The sequence below is a fragment of the Mandrillus leucophaeus genome, unplaced genomic scaffold (genome assembly GCF_000951045.1).
Source record: "Mandrillus leucophaeus isolate KB7577 unplaced genomic scaffold, Mleu.le_1.0 Scaffold1000, whole genome shotgun sequence".
In the NCBI taxonomy this organism is placed as follows: domain Eukaryota; kingdom Metazoa; phylum Chordata; class Mammalia; order Primates; family Cercopithecidae; genus Mandrillus; species Mandrillus leucophaeus.
In genome coordinates, this window is record NW_012098100.1 from 822,953 (window position 1) to 845,516 (window position 22,564).

A 22,564-nucleotide genomic window follows, 5' to 3' on the forward strand; every position below is an offset into this window, starting at 1 on the left:
TTTTTAGCCTCTTAATATGGAAGATCACATTAATTGAATTTTGAATACTGAAACTGCCTTGCATCTGGAATAAACTCCAAGTCATTAATACATAATTCTTTGTATATATTACTGAATTCTATTCTACTTGCCACATTTTTTTTTTGATTTTTAGTCTATATTCATCGAAAATGCAGACCTGTGATTTTCTTAACTATCTGGTTTTGGTTTAGGGTGATAACAACTTCATGAAATAAATTAATGTTCCCTTCTCCCCTGTATTTTGAAAGAGACTGTAGAATTGGCATTAATTCCTCTTTAAACATTTGGTAGAATTCTCCAGTGAAATCACTGGAGCTTGAAGGTTTCTTTGGGGAGTTACTAATTTGTGCATTCAATTTCCTTAATACTAGAGGGCTATGTAAATTATCTTTTTAATATCAGGTGTGTTGTGTTAGCTTCTGTTTTTTAAGTAATTGGTCTACTTCATCTATCAAATTTACATGTGTAGAGTTGTTTGTTCTCTTATACTTTTGATGTCAGTAGGGTATGTAGTGTAAGTATATCCCCCATTTCATCCATGGTGTGGATAATGTGTGTCTTCTTTCTTTGTCTCATTTATCTTTAGTTAGAGATTTGTCCATTTTATTGATCTTTTCAAATAAGCAGCCTTTTATTTCATTGTAATTCTCCTTTTATTTCATCTATTTCTGCTTTTATCTTTCCTTCCTTCCGCTTGGACCTTGAGTTTCTAGTTTCTTGAGGTAATTTATTGAGACTCTTCTGCTTGAAGGTATGCATTTAGTGCTATAAATTTCCCTCAACACTTTATATCCTATAAATTCTGATGTATTTTCATTTTCATTCAGTCCAAAGTTGTTTGCTTTTAACTTCCCTTGAGACTCTCTCTTTGACCCATGGATGATTTAGAAACATACAAAAATTATTCGGCTGTGGTGGCACACGTGCCCGTAATCCCAGCTACTCAGGAGGCTGAGGCAGGAGAATTGCTTGAACCCAGGAGGTGGACCCGGGTTCACACCATTCTCCTGCCTCAGCCTCCCAAGTAGCTGGGACTACAGGCGCCCACCACCACACCCAACTAGTTTTTTGTATTTTTAGTAGAGATGGGGTTTCACCGTGTTAGCCAGGATGGTCTTGATCTCCTGACCTCGTGATCCACTCGCCTCAGCCTCTCAAAGTGCTGGGATTACAGGCGTGAGCCACAGCACCCGGCCTCAGCTGGGTCATGTTTTTACACTAATTTCCCAATCTTTTAATTGGTATATTTAGACTATTTACATTTCATGTAATTATTGATATATTAGGGCTTAAGTGGGTTTTTTATTGTAATAACTTTTGCGTCATATCATTTCTAACTCTTTGAGCCTTAGGAAGACAATATTTCCTTTGTGTACATTTGAGAAGACAAAGGCTTAGGATTTTGGATAACTAAACGTGAGGTAACTGAAATGCCAAGTGAGAAAAGGCATCTCTTAAATTCCCATTGTATTTCTATTGACAAATACAATGTATTTCTGTATTTGTTGTATTGTTTTTCATTTTCTGCCTGTTACTTGAACATTTTTCAGAATTCTACTTTTAGAGTGCATCTCTGCGTAAACACTATAAAACCACATTTAGTGGTTGCTCTATTAGATAAAAACAACTTGTCTACTGATTTTACCAATTCAAGTGAAGTATAGAAAACCTACCTCCCTTTAACTATTCCTGTTTATAATCATTAAATATTAACTCTACATACATTTTGAACATCAATGGCATAACTTCTACTTCAGCCAACAAGCAACATTTAGAGAACTTAGGAGGAGAGTGTATTCAATTTAGTCATTTTTTTTTTTTTTTTTCTCATTGCGTCCTTTCTCTATATATCATGTTCCAGGGTTCCTTCTATTATCATGCCCCTCCTGTTTATAGAATTTCCTTTAGCCATTCTTTTTTGGGCAGGTCTGCTGGCAGCAAATTCTTCTCCCTTCATTACCAAAGGATGTTTTTGCTAAGGTACCTGGATTAGCAGTTTCCTTTCAGCACCTGGAAAATATTCTGCAACTTCTTTCTGGCCTCCATGCTTTCAGAATGAGAAATAAGTATCCGTTGTTTAAGCCATCTGGTCTATACGTTGTTATAGCAGCCTGAGCTAACACATTTATACTGTCTTTTATATTTATTCAGTTACCTTTTCCAGTGCTATTTCTTTGTGTGGACTCATGTTACTATCTAATCTTCCATTTCAGCCTAAAGAACTCCTGTTAGTATTTCTTGTAGTTAAGGTTTACTAGTGATAGTCTTTTTGTTTATGTGGGCATGTCTTACTAATTTCTCCTTCGTTTTTGTGGAATAATTTTACTGATAAAGATTTCTTGGCTATTTTTTTCTTTCAGTACTTGGGAATGTGCATTCACTGCATCCTGGCCTCTATGGTAGCTTATTATGAGAAGTGAGCTGTTAATCTTATTTAGGACCCCTTGTTTGTGAATTGCTTTTCTCATGCTGTTCACAGTACTCTTAGTTTTGTGGATCTCTTTGAGTTTATATGGTAGTTTGTTGAGCTTTTTAAATGTGCAGGTAATGTTTCTCATCAAATTTTTAAACCTTTGGCAATTATTTCTTCAAATACACACTTTCTACCCCTTTACCTCCTCTCCTTCTGGAACTCCAGTTCTGGGTGCTAGTACAATTGACAGTGTCCTACATGTCTCTGAGGTTCCACTCCTTCACTCTTGTTTTTCAGACAGGATATTCTCAATTGGCCTGTCTTCAAGTTATTTCTTCTGCCAGTTTGAATCCACTGTTGAGACTCTAGTGAATTTTAAATTTTGATTCCTTTATCTTTCAGTCCACATTTCCATTTGGTTTGTTCATAATTTCTTTACTGGTATTTATTTGGTGAGACATTCCGCTCTTATTTAGTTCTTCAGACATGGTTTTAGATCTTTGAACATGTTTTTAAAAGCTGACAAAGAGTATTTGTCTAATTAGTTCAACATCTGGATTTCCTCATAGACAATTCTGTTTTTTTATATGTCTTGTAATTTTCTGTTGAAAACTAGGCTTTTAAAATACAGTAGTCCCCCCTTCATCCTTGGGGATATGTTCTAAGATCCCCAGTGGATCCTTGAATCCACAGGTTGTACCAAACTCTGTACTACTTATGTTTTTTCCTACACCCACATAACTATGGTAAAGTTTATCAATTAGGCAGATCAACAATAATATACAATCATAGCAATATACTGTTCACAATTTCATGAAATTTGTCTCAACTCTGACATAGAAAAAAGATTTGTTCTTCTCACAGATCTTACCAAATTCAGCATAATTTACTTTTTCTTTCCTTATTAAGTCAAGAACTCGCATCTTTTCACTTAACAGAAGCACTTTATGGCTTCTCTTTGGTATACCCACATTGTCAACATCACTACCATTGCATTTTGGGGCCATTAAGTAAAATGAACACAAACACTGCAATACTATGACAATCAACCTGGTAACCATAACAGGTACTAAGTGACTAATGGACGAGTAGCATATACAGCAAAGATATGCTGGACATGGGGATAATTCATGTCCCAAGTGGAATGGCACAAGATTTTCTCAGGCTACTCAGAACAGTGTGCAGATATTATAGAATATCCTGTCTGAAAAACAAGAGTGAAGGAGTGGAACCTCAGAGACATGTAGGACACTGTCAATTGTACTAGCACCCAGAACTGGAGTTCCAGGAGGAGAGGAGGTAAAGGGGCAGAAAGTGTGTATTTGAAGAAATAATTGCCAAAGGTTTAAAACTTACGAGTTATTTCTGGGATTTTCCATTTAGTATTTTCAGAGTGCAGTTGACCATGGGTAACAAACCACGAGGGCAAAACCGTGGATACTGGGGAGACGACTGTAATACAATGTGGCAACTCTGGAAATCAGAATCCCTTTAGGTCCCCAGGGTTTGTTGTGTTTGCTGTTTAGTGGCCTTCTTTTGACTAACCCTGTAATGTGTGCATTCTCTGCTGTGACCACTGAAGTCTCTGCTTCATTAGCTTAGTGGTCAGCTAATAACTAGACAAACTTCTTCAAATGCTCTGAACCAGTAAGTCTCTGTCTTGCTAAAGCACTCTGTCTGGGATATGCCTTCAAAACTCCAGCATATAGTTTACAACTGTGGCTTTCCCTTCACTTTCTGCTGGCACACAGCCTCAACGCCAGCTACAGGTGAGGTTAGTGCCTTAGATTTTTTTCTTGGACATGCAAACAGTCTTGCACATAAGCGTGGCCTTTGAGATTCCCAGGAACATAATGGAACTTTTCAAAACCCTCTACATTTCTTACTTTTTAGTCAGCTGCTTTTTAGCCCCACATGCCTCAGGCAACTGCTGTGTTAAACAACTGCAGGGAACTATTTTTCACAAACACCATGCAAATAGAGCTTTTTAAGCAAAGTGAGCTGAGTCCAGTCAAAGACATGCTCAGAGAAAAGAGCTTTTCAGTGAGGTTCCAGACAGGTCAAGAGTGATAATTCTCTGGAGTGTGATTGGGGGGGGGGGGGGGTTGAGGCTATTTTCAGGGAAACTGAAACTTTTCTGGATAGAAATACAATGGGAATTTAAGAGATGCCTTTTCTCACTTGGCATTTCAGTTACCTCACATTTAGTTATCCAAATCAGAATCCTGAGCCTTTGTCTTCTCAAATGTACACAAAGGAAATACTGTCTTCCTAAGGCTCAAAGGGTTAGAAATGATATAATGCAAAACTTATTACAAAGCTAACGTAATCAAAATAGTGTGGTACTGGCATAAGAACAAACATATAGACCAATGGAATACAACACCCAGAAATAAACCCTCACATATGATTTAGAACAAGAGCACCAAGATCATTCAGTGGAGAAAGGGCTAAGAAAACTGGATATCCAAATACAAATGAACAAAGCTGGACACTGAACTTTCACCATATACAAAACTCAAAATGGATCAAAGACCAAGAGCTAAAACTACAAAACTCTTAAAAGAGGAGTATCTTCATGACACTGGATTTGGCAATCTTCTTGAATATGACACCAATAGCACAGCCAAAAGAAAGAACACACATACACTAGACTTCACCAAAACAAAAAAATTCTGTACATCAAAGGACACTATCAAGGGAATCAAAAGAAAACCCACAGAATGGGAGAAAATATTTGCAAATTATGTATCTGATAATGGATTACTAGCTAGAATAAAGAATGCCCACGACTCAACAATAACAGAACCCAATCAAAAATGGGTGAAGGACATGAATACACATTTCTCCACAGAAAATACACAAATGGCCAATAAGTACAGGAAAAGATGCTCAGCATCACAAGCTATTAGGGAAATGCAAATTAAAACCACAATGAAAGGAGACATCCAATAAGACAGCTATCATAAGGATACCCTTTAGGATAGTTATTTTAAAAAGAAGAAAATAAAATAACAAGTATTATAGAGGATGCAAAAAAACCAGAACCCTTGTTCATTGGTGGTGGGAATATAAAAGAAGGAAGCTGCTATGGAAAACAGTTTGGAGTTCCTCAAAAAAATTAAGCATAGAATTATCATATGATGCAGTAATTCTGTTTCTTCATATATACCCAAAATAACAGAAGGCAGAACTCAATTATATACTTCTACAATAATGTTCGCTGCAGTATTACCAAAAGTCTCCATCAACAGAGGAATAGATAAACAAAATGTGGCATATACATACAATATTATTCAGCCATAAATAGGAATGAAATTCTGATACATGCTATCACATGAACCTTGAAAATAATGTGTGATTCCACTTAACATGAGACACCTAAAATAGTCAAATTCAAAAAGAGAAAGTAGAATAGAGGTTGCTAAGGATTAAGAAGAGAAATGCATTACTTTAATTGCACACAGAGTTTCTGTTTGGGGTAATGAAAAAGTTTTACAAGTAGACAGTGGTGATCATTACACAGGATAGTGAATTTACCTAACCCCACTGAATTACGTGCTTTAAAATGGTTAAAATTGTAAATTTGATTATGTGTATGTTACCATAAAAAAAATTTAGAAATAAGTACCCAAAGCCTTCACACCACATGTGGTGAGCCTTTTGTTCCTCAGTTGAGATAGTGGTAACAGAAATTACTTAGATAATACTTTCTGAAACCTTGGTTGGTAGTGATGCCCAATAGCATCTCCTCTCCCCCTACCCCAACACACATCCACACACAAAATACACTCAATACCCTATCAAATACCTAGAATTATATTTCACAAAGGATTACACAACCAATAATTTCACTAATGATGCAGTTTATATCCTCCCATACTGACAGATAAAAACACATACATTCTCTAAGCGCAAAGCTTATATTCACAAATAACTCTCTGCTTAAAGACAAAATTTCAATTAATAATCACAATGGGAATTTAGTTATTTAATGCAACTACTAATCTAACGTCATCAACAAAATCTAAGCAGTTTTATCACAAAACCAGGGTTATATTCAGTGGGCATGCATTAATAATCTATACAACTTTAACATTACACCAGAAAATGAATTGAATATATAAAAGTTCCCTTGATTTTTGGTGGTTTTCAAATTTCATGGCACAGATTACAAAAAAAAAAAAACCCTGTAAAAACAGATTTTAAATATTTTCAATAAAATGGTAAAAAATTGAATATATACCTTTAAGTTTTCATACCGGGCTGAAGATTTAAAACATCAAGCTGGCCCCAATCTGTCAAAACTGACAGATAAATATTTACAATGACTAGACAGACTTTAGTTACAAAGGTACTGGAGGTCTACACCCTCCTATCAAAAACCCTTTAGGGTTAATTTCTCAATGCAAACATGTCTTTTTAAATACTGTGATATATAAAGTTGGAAACATACCTAGAGTCTGGAAAGAGATGAAATACAACACACAAGTCAATCTTATTTCTGACCTGTCAAAAAAGCCTTCTGGCTCCCAAACACCCAACATTGTCCCTCAACATAAAAATTAAGAACAGTAGAATGACTTTACCCTACTGGCTGACGTTTTTCTACAGAATTATCTTTCACTACGTATCAAAGCAGGGCTCAAGTTCCATTAACCTTCTACAGAGTGTAGTTAGAAGAGCGCCAAATTTATAAACTGATGTGGCAACCCCAAAATGATATACTTTTCCAATGGAAACAAACTTTTTTCCATTGTTCTGTGTGCCATGTTATTCTTGAAACTTATGTGGCTACAAATAAGAAAAAAATTAGGGAAGTTCTGAACATATCTTGTACTTTTCATCAAGGCTAAAGTGCAAAATATCTCCATTATCTCTGGTATTTTAATGGGAAAAAAATCACATATAATAAAGGAAATGAAGTGACAGCAGAACTAATACAAAAAAAGCACTCTCAAATATATACTTGAAGACTATATTTTACTACCAATTTAATTTTTCTTTCTTCAGCAAAATCTGTCAATGAACCAAGTTCTCATAGAACTTAAGATTTTGTTTGATTCTTTCCAGGACCAGAAATTCCAAAATTACGGGGAAAAAGAATGGAAAAAAAATAACATTGCATGACAATGGACACTAAGTTCATAAAGAACTTCTTTTTAAAATGAGATATTATGGAAGAAAATACCATGAAAAGAATAATCCTATGAGAATTGTTTTTAAGGACAGTAAATTTGAGCCTTGGGTCTTCATGAAGATACTACAGTTTATATAGAAAACTATAAATATACAAGACTCCGGGGGAAAAAAAGTCAGAATACATATTTAACTTTCTGCATGATTAAAAATCTTTTAAGGGGAGCGGGAAAAGGACAGCCAACTGAATCTTATAAGAATACAGAAACTGAAAAACTCCTGGGTCAAAAGGGTGCTCCAAGTGGAACCACACTTTGTGGGGGGAAAAAAAAACAAGAAATTTTAGATATATTTTTTAAAGGAAAGAAAAAAATACTGAATAATTGCAATCCCTTCCAAAAAGGAAATCTTAAATTAAGGGGAAAAGATTTGAATAGCGTAAACGAGTCTGGCTCAGAAAGAAAATTGAACAACATATCCAAGATCTGTCCATAAAAGTAATGCCAGTACATCTTTAATATTAAAGAAATAGGCTATAAAAAAGTTCAGTCTCAGAATTGGTTTTTAAAAGCTCATTTGTGCTCCTTTGTAGGTGCGTAGTAAAGTTCCATGGGTTTATTCACTTTCCAGTATTTCTCACTGACCAATTCCAAAGAAAAAGAGCCATTTAATACCTAAAACAAAAAAGAAAGAAATAAATTATGAAAACTGCACAAACTACAATAATGAAATGAAACTAAAATTGAAGTCCACAGAATCTTTTTTTTCAATCTTAGGAATAACTACTTGTTACTTAACACTGTGTTACGATTTTTTTACATTATTTATGAGATTCTACCCCACCACTTGCCACTCAGTTGGTCGATGTGCTCCCAGTTTCAACAGCCTATTATTTTAAATACTCACAGTGAACTGGCCACTGGCTGTTGCTATATAAATGGTATACTGCTTCTCACTGGCTGTATCAAGGTTCATCTGGTTTGATTCACCTTTGCTTCGAAGTTCTTCTAAAGCTAACCTCACAGCCAGATACTTGGATAAGTGATCGACAGTGGCGTTACCAGAAGTCTTTATGTATCTAGAAGAATAAATAATTAAAAATTTCATTTCTAGAATATGCCAATGAGAAAAATGTACTTAAATTATGGAACTAATACATTTCTTAAAAACTAAGTAAAATGGAAATGTCTCAATTGTTGACAAAATAATATCAGAAATCTACTGCTCTACAATCTAAATTTCTTATTGGTAGGCACAGAAGAGGGAAAAGTAAACACTCAATATCTTACTGTCAGTCCACGAAAGCTTTACCTACCTTACCTTCTGCAAAATATGATACACAGTGACAAAAATCAAACAAATACACCAAGCACTAAGGGGGAAAAAGGAACAATATATCCCCCAAACCTGAATGACCAGAATCTGCTGGCTATAGCAGCAACAGAAACAGAATAGAAGCTAATTTCTTTGTCTAAGAATTAAAATGTCTTTTTAAGACTAAGCATTTGGGCCGGGTGTGGTAGCTCACACCTGTAATCCCAACATTTTGGGAGACTGAAGCAGGTGGATCACTTGAGGTCAGGAGTTCGAGACCAGCCTGGCCAACATGGTGAAACCCCATCTCTACTAAAAATACAAAAATTAGCCAGGTGTTGTGGCGGGCACCTGTAATTCCAGCTACTCAGGGGAGGCTGAGGCAGAAGAATCGCTTGAACCCGGGAGGCAAAGGTTGTAGTGAACCAAGATGGCGCCACTGTACTCCAGCCTGGGAGACAGAGCAAGACTCCATCTCAAAAAAGAAAAAAAGAGGCCAGGCACGGTGGCTTGCGCCTGTAATCCCAGCACTATGGGAGGTCAAGGCAGGTAGATCACAAGGTCAAGAGAACGAGACCATCCTGGCCAACATGGTGAAACCCTGTCCCTACTAAAAATATAAAAATTAGCTGGGCTTGGTGGCATGAGCCTGCAGTCCCAGCTACTCAGGAGACTGAGGCAGGAGAATTGCTTGAATCCAGGAGGCAGAGGCTACAGTGAGCTGAGATCACGCCACTGCACTCCAGCCTGGTGACACAGCAAGACTCCATCTCAAAAAAAAAAAAAAAAAAAAAAAGTGAATTTGAGGATTTCTAAAGCATAATATATCATTCAATCCCTCATTCAATAAATATTTGATGCTTATCTGTACTCAATGGCGGCAGTGTGCTGGAGATACGGTGGTAAAGTGCCATTCTTGCCAGCATGAGTTTTAGAACCTATTGGTACTCTAGTATCATTGTTGAGAAATTTGAATGGGCCCCTTTACCTTCTTTACCAAGGACAGTCATTCCTTTCAGATGTGCAACTTTGGGTGGAAAGCACGAGGGAGGAAGGAAGAAAAGAACAATCTAGGCAGCTAGTAACTGAACCACCACAATCAATGGGATGACAAACATTGCTCCTACTTCTTACACAAGACTGCCTTTTACCTTTTACCTCCAAAGTAAACATTCTGAATTTAGATAATCTGAAACTAATCCACACACTTACCTTGTCTGTGCACTGTCATCTTTTTCCATAAGTGTGGGATGAGGCCTGAATACTAATTCAATTTCACTAGCACCATCCATTACTGGATCAATTGCCATTGCTGCATTGTTATTATCAAGCTCAAGCCCAGAATCATCAGATGTTTTGGTCCGTTTGTTACTAGGGCCTGCTTCCTGATTGCTATGTGTGGAGGCATTACTACAGTGTGAACTGTCACCGTTATCTTCTGCTCCACTACCATTTTCAATCTGTTGTTTCTTGCCTCGCTGCAGTCTAGTCAAGAGGGAAAAAAGGATGCATAAAATTTACTTTTAGGCCTTTAAAGCAACAAATCTGAAACATGTTTGCTACTGAACTTTAGAATTCCAAAACATACTGGTAACTGAATTTGCTCTGAGTTGGATGACATTGTTTCCCACATATTCCTGAAAGGTCTAAAAAATCTCTCTCACTCACAGGCAAACATTTAAATAATTTAACAACTGTTTCTATTCACTTAATAATTCTACTGGCCAGGCATGGTGGTTCGCACCTGTAAACCCAACACATTGAGAGGCCAAGATGGGAGGAGCTTGAGGCCAGGAATTTGAGACCTGCTTGGGCAACAAAGCAAGATCCTGTCTCTACCAACAACAAAAAACGTTAAGTAGCTGGGGGTGGTGGTGCACCTATTATCTCAGCTACTTGGGAGGCTGAGACAGGAGGATGGCTTGAGCCCAGGAGTTCAAGGGTGCAGTGAACTAGGATCACTCCACTGTACTCTGGCCTGGGTCAGAGTGAGATGCTATCTCTTAAAAATAATTTTCTTTATTAAACAAAAGACTTTAAGAATTAATTGACAAATCTTTATATTGTGATCATTTTATGTCATGAGGTTACAGGTCTGAAGAAAGGCATGATTCAGATACGAAAATGTAAGAGTTCTTAGGGAAGATATTTATGCCTCTTTAAAGAAATTCTTAAGGAAACAAAATTTAAGAAGAATAGTAAGTACTTTCTCCCTGCTGACCTTCCTCAAAGTCAGCTAAGGCAATACAAAATGAATATGAGGAAAATGCGATGGTATCTAAATAACCAATGTGGATACAGAAGCTGCTCTCTAACAAGCTCAGACACTAAAACTAATTACCGGGCAAGGCACTTTATATATACAATCTTGTTTACTCTTCAAAACAACCTGTCAAGGCAGTTACCATACTGTCATTTTCTAGTTGAGAAAAGCAAAGAAACTCAGGTACAAGATTAAATAATTTGCCTAAGGTTATACAGCTAGTAAGTGCCAGAGCTAGAGCTAGGATGTGAACCAGACCACATTATTTCTACCACATTGCCTGCCTCCCTAACTTTATAGATTAAAAAAAAGAAGAAGAAGGAATATATGATAAAAAAGAAATATGAAAGAATACCTTGCATTTGTAAGAATACTGTCATTATGTTTATGGCCAGAACAAGGAAATAACAGTCCAATAGTTAGGAAAGATGCTCAAGAACTCATGCTCCAAAAAAAAAAAAAAAAAAATCCTGCTTGTAAAATTTATAGATCATTGCAAAACTAACAGGGGATGACCAGTATGTTAAATAACAAACTATGATTCAAAAATATATAAGCACACATAATGGAATATTATTCGGCCCTAAAAAGGAAGGAAATCTTACCACATACAATATGAATAGACATGCTGAGGTCATTTAAGTAATATAAACCAGGCACCAAAGTACAAATATGTAACTTGGTGGCCTATAGTCAAGTAAAAAGAGAAATTAATAATAGTAAATAACAACAAAAAAAAACCCAGAAGTCCAAATACTGCATTATTTCACTCATGTGAGGTATCTAAGGAAGTGAAATTCATGAAACAAAGTAGAAGGACAGTTACCGGGAACTGGGGGAAGGGAGAAATGAGGAGTTAGTGCTTAATGGATACAGGGTTTCAATTTTATAAGATGAAAACAGTTGTGTAGATTGGTTGCACAACATTGTGAATGTTCAGCTTTGAGGAGCTGATCATTAAAAAAAAAAAAAAAAAAAAGAATGTGCTTAACACTACTGAATCCTACACTTACAAATGGTTAAGATGGAAAATTCTGTTATATGTCTTTTACCACGACTTTTGGAAAAAAAGGTATGAACAGGCTAAAATAATGGGAAGAAAAATTAATAGCACAACATAAAGACAAAAATATCTTCTAAAATCCACAACTAAAGCAAATGAAAAGTTATTTTAGTTGACCATAAATTACAATGACCTAACAGGTTTATTAAGACTCAATATATTTATTTTTATCCCATACCTCTTTCCAAAAAATGATTGATGTGACAGAGCTACATTAATGTAACTGCAGGCAGCGTTTAAAGAATAATGTTCATATAAAGAACATTAATAATCTATTATATCCTACATTTATCAAATCACATCTATGATATTACATACTGTCCTGAGGGTAGCATTTTAAGAATGACACCAATCTTGAGTGTCATATGAGGAACAAAAAAGAAATGAGGAATGTGAATATTAAGCCTTTGGAGGGACATGTACGAACATATATCTATATAAAAGTATTTGAAAACACAGAAGTAGAATCTGAAATATATGTAAAAGTCAACATAAGCATTTCAACATAAGACAAACCCACACTGCTGCACACAAGAGACTAATTTTAATTCAATGTAAAGGAAGAACTTAAAAATTCACACATCCATAAATATTTACTGAGCAGCTACTACTTTAAGCCAAGCATGGTTCTAAATAATGGTGTTAATAAGAATCAATGATACTGACATAGTCTCTTCCCTCTTAGGGGTCATATTCTAGTGTAGCAGGTCACACATCAGAGATTGATACGTGCTATGGGGAAAAAAATGAGGCAGGGAGGGTAAGGAATTATAGAGTCCTAGAATGGAAGATGACAACTTCAGCAGATACCTGCTAAGAAAGTGAGGTAGTGTGCCATGTGGATTATTTGGAAGAGGGTTCCTGAAATACAGTAGTGTAAGTACAAAGGCTCTGAGGCAGAAGAATGCTTGGTGAGCCTGAAGAACAATAAGGAAGCTGTAATAAAGTTGCCAACAAAAGAAAGGAGTGCCTATCACACAGCCCCACCACTAGAAATGTACAAGTAAAACCAAAGGAGTATTTGCAAGGAGAGTCCTGCTTTTAGTAAAAGGTTAAATTGAACAACCATTAAAGTCCTTCCAACTCTTAGGAATGTAAAATTCTTTTAAAAATAAATATATTTAACATTTAGTACATTATACTTTGGTAAACAGAGTGGTAGGTCAGTTTAATACTGTTAGAAGGGAGCACATCTTTTAACCTTTAAGTCAGTGGTTTTTGATCTTGACTACACTCCAGAATCATCTATGGAACCTTAAAAGCAGAAATGCCTGGACCCTGATTACTGGGACGGGGATGATGCCTAAAGCTTTGAGATTTACAAGCTTTCTGAGTGAGTCTGATGTTCAGCCAAGGCGAAAACCACTAGACTGAGATGGGGCTTTACTATTATCTCCTTCTATGGAAAATAATGATTCTCCTTGAGGCCTGAATAAATCAGACGATAATGTCAGAGAGGAAAAGAAGATGAGGGTAGGGAAAATGCCCACCTGATATAGGGTCTTAGAAACCATCATTAAAGTCTTTTGGTTTTTAGCCTGAATCTGAATGTGAATAGAAGCTATTAGAGGGCTCTGAGCAAAGGAAAACCATGATCTTCCTTTCAATTTAACAGTTATCTCTGGCTGCTGTGCTGAGAATAGACTATGTGGGAGTAAGCACGGGAAGTAGAAAAACCAGTTGGGAACTTATTTCAATACATCAAATTGAAAGACTGTTGTGGCCTGAATGAATCTGGATATACTATGGAGAAAGCAAAAGATATTTATTTATTTACAGATTGGAATACAGGATGTGTGAAAGAGATTTAAAAGCGACTTCAAGGCCGGGTGTGGTGGATCACGCCTGTAATCCCAGCACTTTGGGAGGCCGAGGCAGGCAGATCACGAGGTCAGGAGTTCGAGACCAGCCTGGCGAATATGGTGAAACCACGTCTCTACTAAAAAATACAAAAATTAGCCAGGTGTGGTGGCGTGCGCCTCTAGTCCCAGGAGCTGAAGCAGGAAAAACGCTGGAACCCAGGAGGCAGAGGTTGCAGTGAGCCAAGATGGTGCCACTGCACTCTGGCCTGGGCGACAGAGCAAGACTCCATCTCAAAAAAAAACTCTAAAGTTTTTGGCTTAAGCAAGTAGAATGATGGAGTTGCCATCACCCAAAATAAGTAAGAATGAAGAGAAGTAGGGAGTAAGTTCAGTATTCATTATGTTAAGTTGGAGATGCTTATTAGATACCCATAAGGAGATGTGTCTAAAATTCAGGTAAGTCCAGGCTGGCTATATAAATTTGGGAGTCATCAGCATACAGATGGTAAATAAAACCATAAAACTGAGTAAGATAATTTGGAGACAGATTTTGACAGAAACAAACACTGGTCTCTGGGACACACCATCTTTAACAGTTAGGGAAACTGAAATAAAAAGTACAAAAGAAACAAGTAAAGGAACAGTTAATGACATACAAAGGTAACCAAGAGACGATGGCCTCCTGAAAGCCAGGTGAAGAAAATTATTTAAAGAGAAGGGAGAAATTAATCGTGTCAAATGCTGCTAAGTAAGATGAGGTCTCAGAATCAGCCATTAGATGGCACAATGAAGAGATTACTAATAACACTGATAACAGCAATATGATGGGGTGGTGAGGATGAATGTCTGATTGGAGGAGGTTCATAAAGAATGGGAAAAGAATTGGAGATACAACTCTTTCAAGGAATTTTGCTATAAAAAGAAGAGGAGAAATAGAATGGTAAGTTGAGAAAAAAGTAGGTACAAGAGAGATTCTAGTATTTTTAATGAAATACCCTATTATGCCGGGAGGCATGTATTATACCTGCATGAAAAGTAATCATGCAGTACAACTATTTGTTACTGTATTTTAACTTTTTCAAACAGTAAATTTAATTGTTAATAAAGTATTCAGAAAAATAGCTACCCTCTCTGACCCTCTTTCCCATATACCTGTTCATGGCCTGTATCTTCAGTCCTTCCTCAATGCTGTGACTGAGTGCTTGCTGATTATTGTGCTTGTTGATCCTGGCTAATACTCTCTCTTGATGAGCTTCATACTCATCACGACTTGGATAAATTTTGCTGATGAGTGCATCAAAGTTTGGGTCTGGCCTTAGTGATCTTTTGGAAACTAGTTTTTTCCGACAGGTAGGACATTCTTTGTTGCTAAATAAAAGGAGGGGAAAGCAAATGTAAACAATGCTAGTATCTTTGGACTAAGACAAAAATATCTGGCTTCTGGATATTCACCTTAATTCCAATACCTTTAATAAGTCACAGAAATGTAAACCGATTAACCTGAATTTCCTTGAAACTCTGACTAGTGGGTAAGCAAGATTCTGGAAACCTCAAACACTCTATACCACTTGTCAAAATAAAAAATTTGAGTATTTCCAAAGATAATTTATAAATAACCATCTTAGAAATAAAAATCTATTCTCTTCTAATTTAAACTGCCCCTTTCCAATACCCATGCTTTAAAAGAAAAAAATACCCACTAATATATATGTTAATTTATATGTAATAAATTATTTTATTGAAATAATACTTCCATAAGTATATTATTTTATATACTTAAGTGGAAAAATCATGGTTTTACGCTTTGTAATTTCCTCAAAACAAATACTCATCCTATGAAGTGTCTAAAAATCAGTGATTTCAATACAAAGATTTTCCTACAATTAAAACTTACACTTCAGAAAGATTTCTAGTTCTCAATCACTTATAGAAAATGTATTTCTCGGCTGGGTGCAGTGGCTCACGCCTGTAATCTCAGCACTTTGGGAGGCCAAGGCGGGTGGATCATGAGGTCAGGAGTTCGAGACCAGCCTGACCAACACGGTGAAACTCCCCCTCTACTAAAAATAGAAAAATTAGCCAGGCGTGGTGGCACATGCCTGTAATCCCAGCTACTCAGGAGGATGAGGCAGGAGAATCGCTTGAACCCAGGAGGTGGAGGTTGCAGTGAGCCAAGATCGTGCCACTACACTCCAGCCTGGGTGACAGAGTGAGACTCCATCTCAGGAAAGGAAAGGAAAGGAAAAGGGAAAGGGGAAAGGAGTAAGAGGAAAGGGGAAAGAAGAAAAAGAAGAAAGGAAAGGAAATGTATTTCTCGGCCAGGTGCAGTGACTCATGTCTGTAATCCCAGCACTTTGGGAGGCCAAGGCCGGTGGATCACCTGAGGTCAGGAGTTCAACATGCTGAAACCTGGCCAATGTGTTGAAATCCCGTCTCTAGCAAAAATAATAAAAAAAATTAGCCGGCCATGGTGGCAGAAGCCTGTAATCCCAGCTACTCTGGAGGCTGAGGCAGGAGAATCGCTTGAACCTCCAGGAGGCGGAGGTTGCAGTGAACCAAGATTGCACCACTGCACTCCAGCCTGGGCAAGAGCAAAACTCTGTCTCAAAAAAAAAAAAGAAACAGAAAAAGTATTTCTCACACCCTGGAAAGCATTTTCATGGTACAATTTAAGCACCTAGTATAATAACTCTTTTCAACATACCCACTTCTAAGGGCTGTGATGATGCAGTCTGCACAAAAACGATGTAAACACTCCTTCGTAGTCATGGTGTTCTTCAACATATCCAAACAAATTGGGCACATTAATTCACTGTGTAGACTTCGAGGTGAAACCACAATTTCTAAGCCATCTGTTATTGCCTCCTGTAAAAGAGTCACTTTAAAATTAAAAGCTACTTAATTTTTTATTATGGACAAGCTCAAACATATAAAAATACTGGAAATGGTAAAAACAAACATATATGTACTCATCACCCAGCCACTGCCATTGTCAACTCACAGCTAATTTTGTTTTGGCTATAATCACCTACAGCTTCCCTCAGCCCCACCACCACTATATTATATAAATGCTCTTACTTCAATGCTAAAGATAACATATTCATGTATTTAAAAGCTTACTAGTGGGAAATTAGCCTGGTATAATAAAAAAACATTGAATTTGGAATCATATACCTTAGGTTAGATCTAGTTCTAGTCAAATTAATTAGCTTAGTCTAAATAATTATTTAACATTGCTTTCTTATCTGCAAAATGAGAAAGTTAGGGCTAAATTAACCCTTAGAAAACATCCATCTTCAAAAGTTACACCATTTTCACAATAAATTATGTTTCATGCTGACCATGAAAATAAGATTCCAATAAAAGTAGTCTCTAGTTTATAAATAGCTTAATAGAATTTCATTTTAAAATACTTTTGAACCCCGAAAATTATTTTCCACAGAGCAATTTTATACAAAGTAGTCAACTTCTCACACTAACCCAGAAGCTGATTTATACCAGAATATATCCAAAGTATAAAATGTATTGCTATATCTAACTGTCATGCCTAAATATGTTTCTCTCCAAAACGCATCTGGAGTTCCAATGTAAAATTTCAGGACTTATCTCCCCTGCTGCAGAGTGATTAGTGAATCCTACTTGGTTCACTACCCTCTCCACAAGCTGGCAGTGAGAACATAGATTACTCAGCTCTAAAGCCACCAATATCAACTCCTATGGATTGAGGAGAGTTCTAGTACGGTGAGAATTGTAAAGCAAGATGCAGGTATAAGTAAGTGGCTTTCAATAGGCTCCTGTGCTTCCTGTTTCCACTGGCAGTCCATCATACTTGTGCTTTCTTTATATGGTCAAAGATGGATTACTCCACAAAGAAAAACATAGAAACTATAGCTATTGTTCATAAAGGGCTCAAGTATTAATAAAATATGCTTGTGAGGTTTCAGCTTCTCTATATATCCACAAATACACAAATATGAATATATACAAATATGAAATAAAAAATTTTCTTTTTCCCTTAGTTTAACACTTAGACAAACTTGATTTAGAAAACTATCACTCAGAGTATATTGATGACCCAGAGAGTAATCAAGTCGGTTCTCCTCTGCCTCTTTAGAACATGACTAACAAAATCCCAACCCTGGATAAATTCAACCATTTATGTTCTCCGCCCGGGCTGTACTTGTGCAGATATGTAGCACTGTAGGGGAAGAGAAAAAGGGAAAACCACCTTGGTGTAACTAAAAATTTCACCAGCCTCATATGGGTGTTCAACACTGCTCAGCAACTGGTTAATCTAACAAACTCGCTTTTCCTTTCTATACATTATTTTACACCTTTTCTTCTATCTGCTGACCTTTTTCCATCTTCACGTTCGATAAACTATCTTACCTCAATTTATTGAGGTATTTCATTAAAAGAGACTTGCTTCATTTCCTCTATGAAATCTATACATCATCATCTATCTCTCTTGTTACAAGGAGAAACTATACCTTGTCCTATCAAAGGTATATTCCTTTGTACCCTCTCAAAGAGATTCTTCTTTTGATTATTCTATCTGCTCTCTGATTTCAGCCATCTCTCCTTCTCCATTGAATCAGCCTAAGAGATTAGAGTCTCAGCTTGGGCTGCGGCATAGTAAAACATGAATGATGCATCCTAGAGCTGTGCAAGGGGAGAGAGAAGACGGGCACTCTATCTCCAGTTTGTTTTTTTTTCTTTGAGACGGAGTTTCACTCTTGTTGCCCTGGCTGGAGTGCAATGGCATGACCTCAGCTCACTGCAAACTCCACCTCCCGGGTTCAAGCGATTCTCCTGCCTCAGCCTCCCGAGTAGCTGGGATTACAGGCGCCCACCACGGTCGGCTAATTTTTTGTATTTTTAGTCGAGACAGGGTTTCACCATGTTGGTCAGGCTGGCGCAAACTGCTGACCTCAGGTGATCCACCGGCCTCAGCCTCCCAAAGTGCTGGGATTATAGGCGTGAGCCACTGTGTCCAGCCTCTATCTCCATCTTATAAACACAACTGAAAACTCAATTTCACATTGGTCCCCAGTTTTTACTCCATTTCTCGGCTCCCCTGCATAGCTGAATTTCTCTGAAGAACTGCCTATTCATCTTCTGTCACTTCTACCCTCCCCTTACTGGGCCATATATATATAATTATCATATCCTTGATTCATCGTGTGAACCAATGATGAGAATGCACCATGATTCCATTCAACCCTCAACCTTGTACAATCTACTCAGGTGAGCTTGCTCTTGTCAAGGTCACCAAGTATATACAGTCGACCCTTGGTATCCATGGGGGACTGGCTCCAGGAACTTCCACAGGTATCAAAATCCTTGGATGCTCAAGTCCCTTATAACTTAGGCATATTCTCCCACGTACTTCAAATTAGGAATCCCAACCCTCAGGCCATGGACAGGTACTGGCCTGTTAGGAACCAGACCACACAGCAGGAGCTGAGCAACAGACAAGGAAGCATTACCGCCTAAGGTCCGCCTCCTGTCAGATCAGTGGTGGCATTAGATTCTCATAAGAGTCCGAACCCTATTGAGGATTGCACACGCAAGGGATCTAGACTGCATGCTCCTTATTAGAATCTAATGCCTGATGATCTGTGGTGTAACAGTTTCATCCCAAAACCATCCCCACCCACCCCCGATCCATGGAAACACTGTCATCCATGAAAATGGTCCCTGGGGACTGCTACTTTAAATCATCTCTAAATTACTTGTAATACTTAATACAATGCCCGTACAGCACCTCATTTGCATGGATTCAACATAGTACTTAGCACATGGAAAATTCAAGTTTTAGTTTTTGGAACTTTGTGAAAATTTTTTTTTCCTGAATTTTTTCAATTGTGGCTGCTTGAATCCACAGATGCAGAACCCCATGTATATGGAGGGCTAACTGTATTGTCAACTCTAATTTACACTTGTCTAACCTTCACCTTATTCAGCCTGTCACTAGTGTTAAACACTTTAACTACGTCCTCCTTGAAATAATTCCTTTAGCTTTTTTTTTTTGAGACGGAGTTTTGCTCGTGTTGCCCAGGCTGGAGTGCGATGGCACAATCTCAGCTCACCACAACCTCCGCCTCCCAGGTTCAAGCGATTCTCCTGCCTCAGCCTCCCAAGTAGTTGCAACTACAGGCGCCCGCCACCACGCCTGGCTAATTTTGTATTTTTAGTAGAGATGGAGTTTCTCCATGTTGGTAAGGCTTCCTTTAGCTTTTAAATCCCTCCCCCCTCTCAAATACTGTTTTTCCTTCTTTTTCTCTGGATGTTCCTCTCAGTTTCCTTCACTAGTTCCTTGTCCATTACCTAATTTCTAAATGCTGAAGCAGCTCTGGATGAAGTTATAGGTCCTCTGCTCAATTCTCTGGATGATTTTATCCATTCCTATTGCTTAAAATGTGCTGGCTGTCAATCCCTAAAATTTTATATTTAGTCCAGACTAATATAAAAATCATCTCTAGCTGGCATCTCTGCCTGCCTGTTGTATAGGAATCTCGAAATTAATCCAATGTTAAGCATGTTTATTGCCTTCAAACCTGCTCCTCCCCTAGTCTTTGCCATCATCTCAAAACAGTCTTCTTTGGTGCCTTATCGGTACTTATTACAGCAAGGAGGACTTGCCCAACTTTCTACAACTTCTCGCATGTGAATTTTATAGATATTTACTTGTTCAATGTCTATAAAGTCCATGGTTGGTGCTACATCTGTTTTACTCACCACTGTTTACCCAGTACCTACCACAAAAGCTTGTATAGAGTATTCAGATTATTTGTTCAATCAATGAATAAAGTGTTAACAAACATACAGAAGTCAGGAATGATTGAATATAAATTTATTATTACTGTATGTTCTATTTAAGTTTTCATGTTCTAAAAATGTATTCCAGTTTACATGTCTCATATGCCCTTTGGCAGTCATCTTAGTCATTACCTGAGGTGTTCGTTGTAACTCATATAAACTGAGTTCCCATGTTTTGCTTAACGGTTGAGTTCCATTTGTCTGCACAGCCTGAGACATTGCTGGAAATAAAAAAGAGAGAAAAACAATTTTAGTATTTGGAAGGGAAGTGCTATGGTCTGAATGTATGTGTCCCACCAAAATTCCTACGTTGCAATCTAATCTCAGTACAGTAATATTAACAGGTGGGGACTTTGGGAGGTGATCAGGTTATGAGGGCCCCACCCTCATGAATGAAATTAGTGCCTTTATAAAAGAGGCTTAACGGAAACTTTTGGCCCTTCCAGCATGTTCAGACACAGAGAAGCAGCTATAAGGAATAGGCCCTCACCAGATGCTGCATCTGCTGGTGCCATGATCTTGAAATTCCCAGTCTCCAGAACTGTAACACATTTCTGTTGCTTATAAATTATCCAGCCTAAAGTATTTTGTTATAGCAGGCCAAATGGATTAAGACAGGAAGTAAATCTCAAAACTGATTTTTAGTAATTGTTAATCTTGAGAATAAAAACAAATTATTCACTGGTTCTCAAAAAATAAAAAGAATAAAAACTCAAGAATCTTTTACACTTATAAATATGAACTACTTGACAGTAAAAGCCTACTGACTTCCAAACGCCTAAGAGCTGGCATACAGGAAGTATTTAACATATCAAAAGTGCTTAATTACTACTGAATGTATAGAAGATTATCTTAACCCAAAACAATAAATATTTTTATGAAATTCACAGTCATAGAACTTAGAACTAAATCAGGAAAATTTCAGATTCTTCAGCATAGCTATCTAGTCCAACGCTGCCCAAGTTAAAATATCTACTTTATAGCACTTTAAACCACTAGTCATTCTGCTCTACTTTCACAGCTTCACTCATGAAAAATTATCTTCAGAAAGCTCTTCCTAATGTTGAGACCCAAACTGCTACCTATTCATCCTATAGCTGTCCTCTGAAGACAAACTAATAATAATAATAATAATAATTAGTCTATAATTTTTCTACATGACGGTCTTTCAAATATTTGGAAAATGGTATCATATCCCACCTGATTTTCCTTTCCTTTTGGATAAATATCCTAGTTCCTCCTATTGTTCCCCATTTGACACCATTTCAAAGTCTCCTCACCACCCTGATTAATTTCGCCTCCTTTCCTGATATAAATGAACTGAACAGCATGAGACCAACTTCTCTGCTTGTCTTTGAGTAGGGGGACATCTAGTATAAATGTGGGAAAGAGGGTTGTAGATAAAAAACTCACTCCTGTGGGGCACAGAAAAATGAAGTGGCCCCAGTCATCCAAGTATTTAGTAAATATCTATCACTAGTCAAGCAGAACTGCCCCAGGGTCCTTGTCTAGAAGGAAATGCATGCAAATAGCTCAACTACAATCGATAAGACAAAGTCTAAGCAGGAATATAGACAAAAATAAATGGAATTATAGAGGTGGATTGGGGAATTTAAGGAGTTAAATAGGCTTTGGCAGAGATGAAATAAACCTTAAAAAGAAAGGCATTATCAATCCAACAGAGCTTAAAGGAAAAAAATAAATGTATTAATAGAGATTACTATAGT

At 37.2% G+C, this 22,564-nt stretch overlaps 1 protein-coding gene across 1 annotated transcript; it reads right to left on the bottom strand.

Annotated features, from left to right (window-relative positions):
- Positions 1-6,283: 6,283 nt before the first annotated feature.
- On the bottom strand, positions 6,284-21,061 carry RNF2 (ring finger protein 2). Its single transcript, XM_011973276.1, has 6 exons — positions 20,970-21,061; positions 16,720-16,880; positions 15,168-15,383; positions 10,100-10,372; positions 8,480-8,651; positions 6,284-8,247 (listed from the first exon to the last, which is right to left on the bottom strand). Exons 1-6 carry the CDS (start codon positions 21,054-21,056, stop codon positions 8,146-8,148), a joined length of 1,011 nt encoding a protein of 336 aa, XP_011828666.1. The 5' UTR covers positions 21,057-21,061; the 3' UTR covers positions 6,284-8,145.
- Between the last annotated feature and the right edge of the window lie 1,503 nt (positions 21,062-22,564).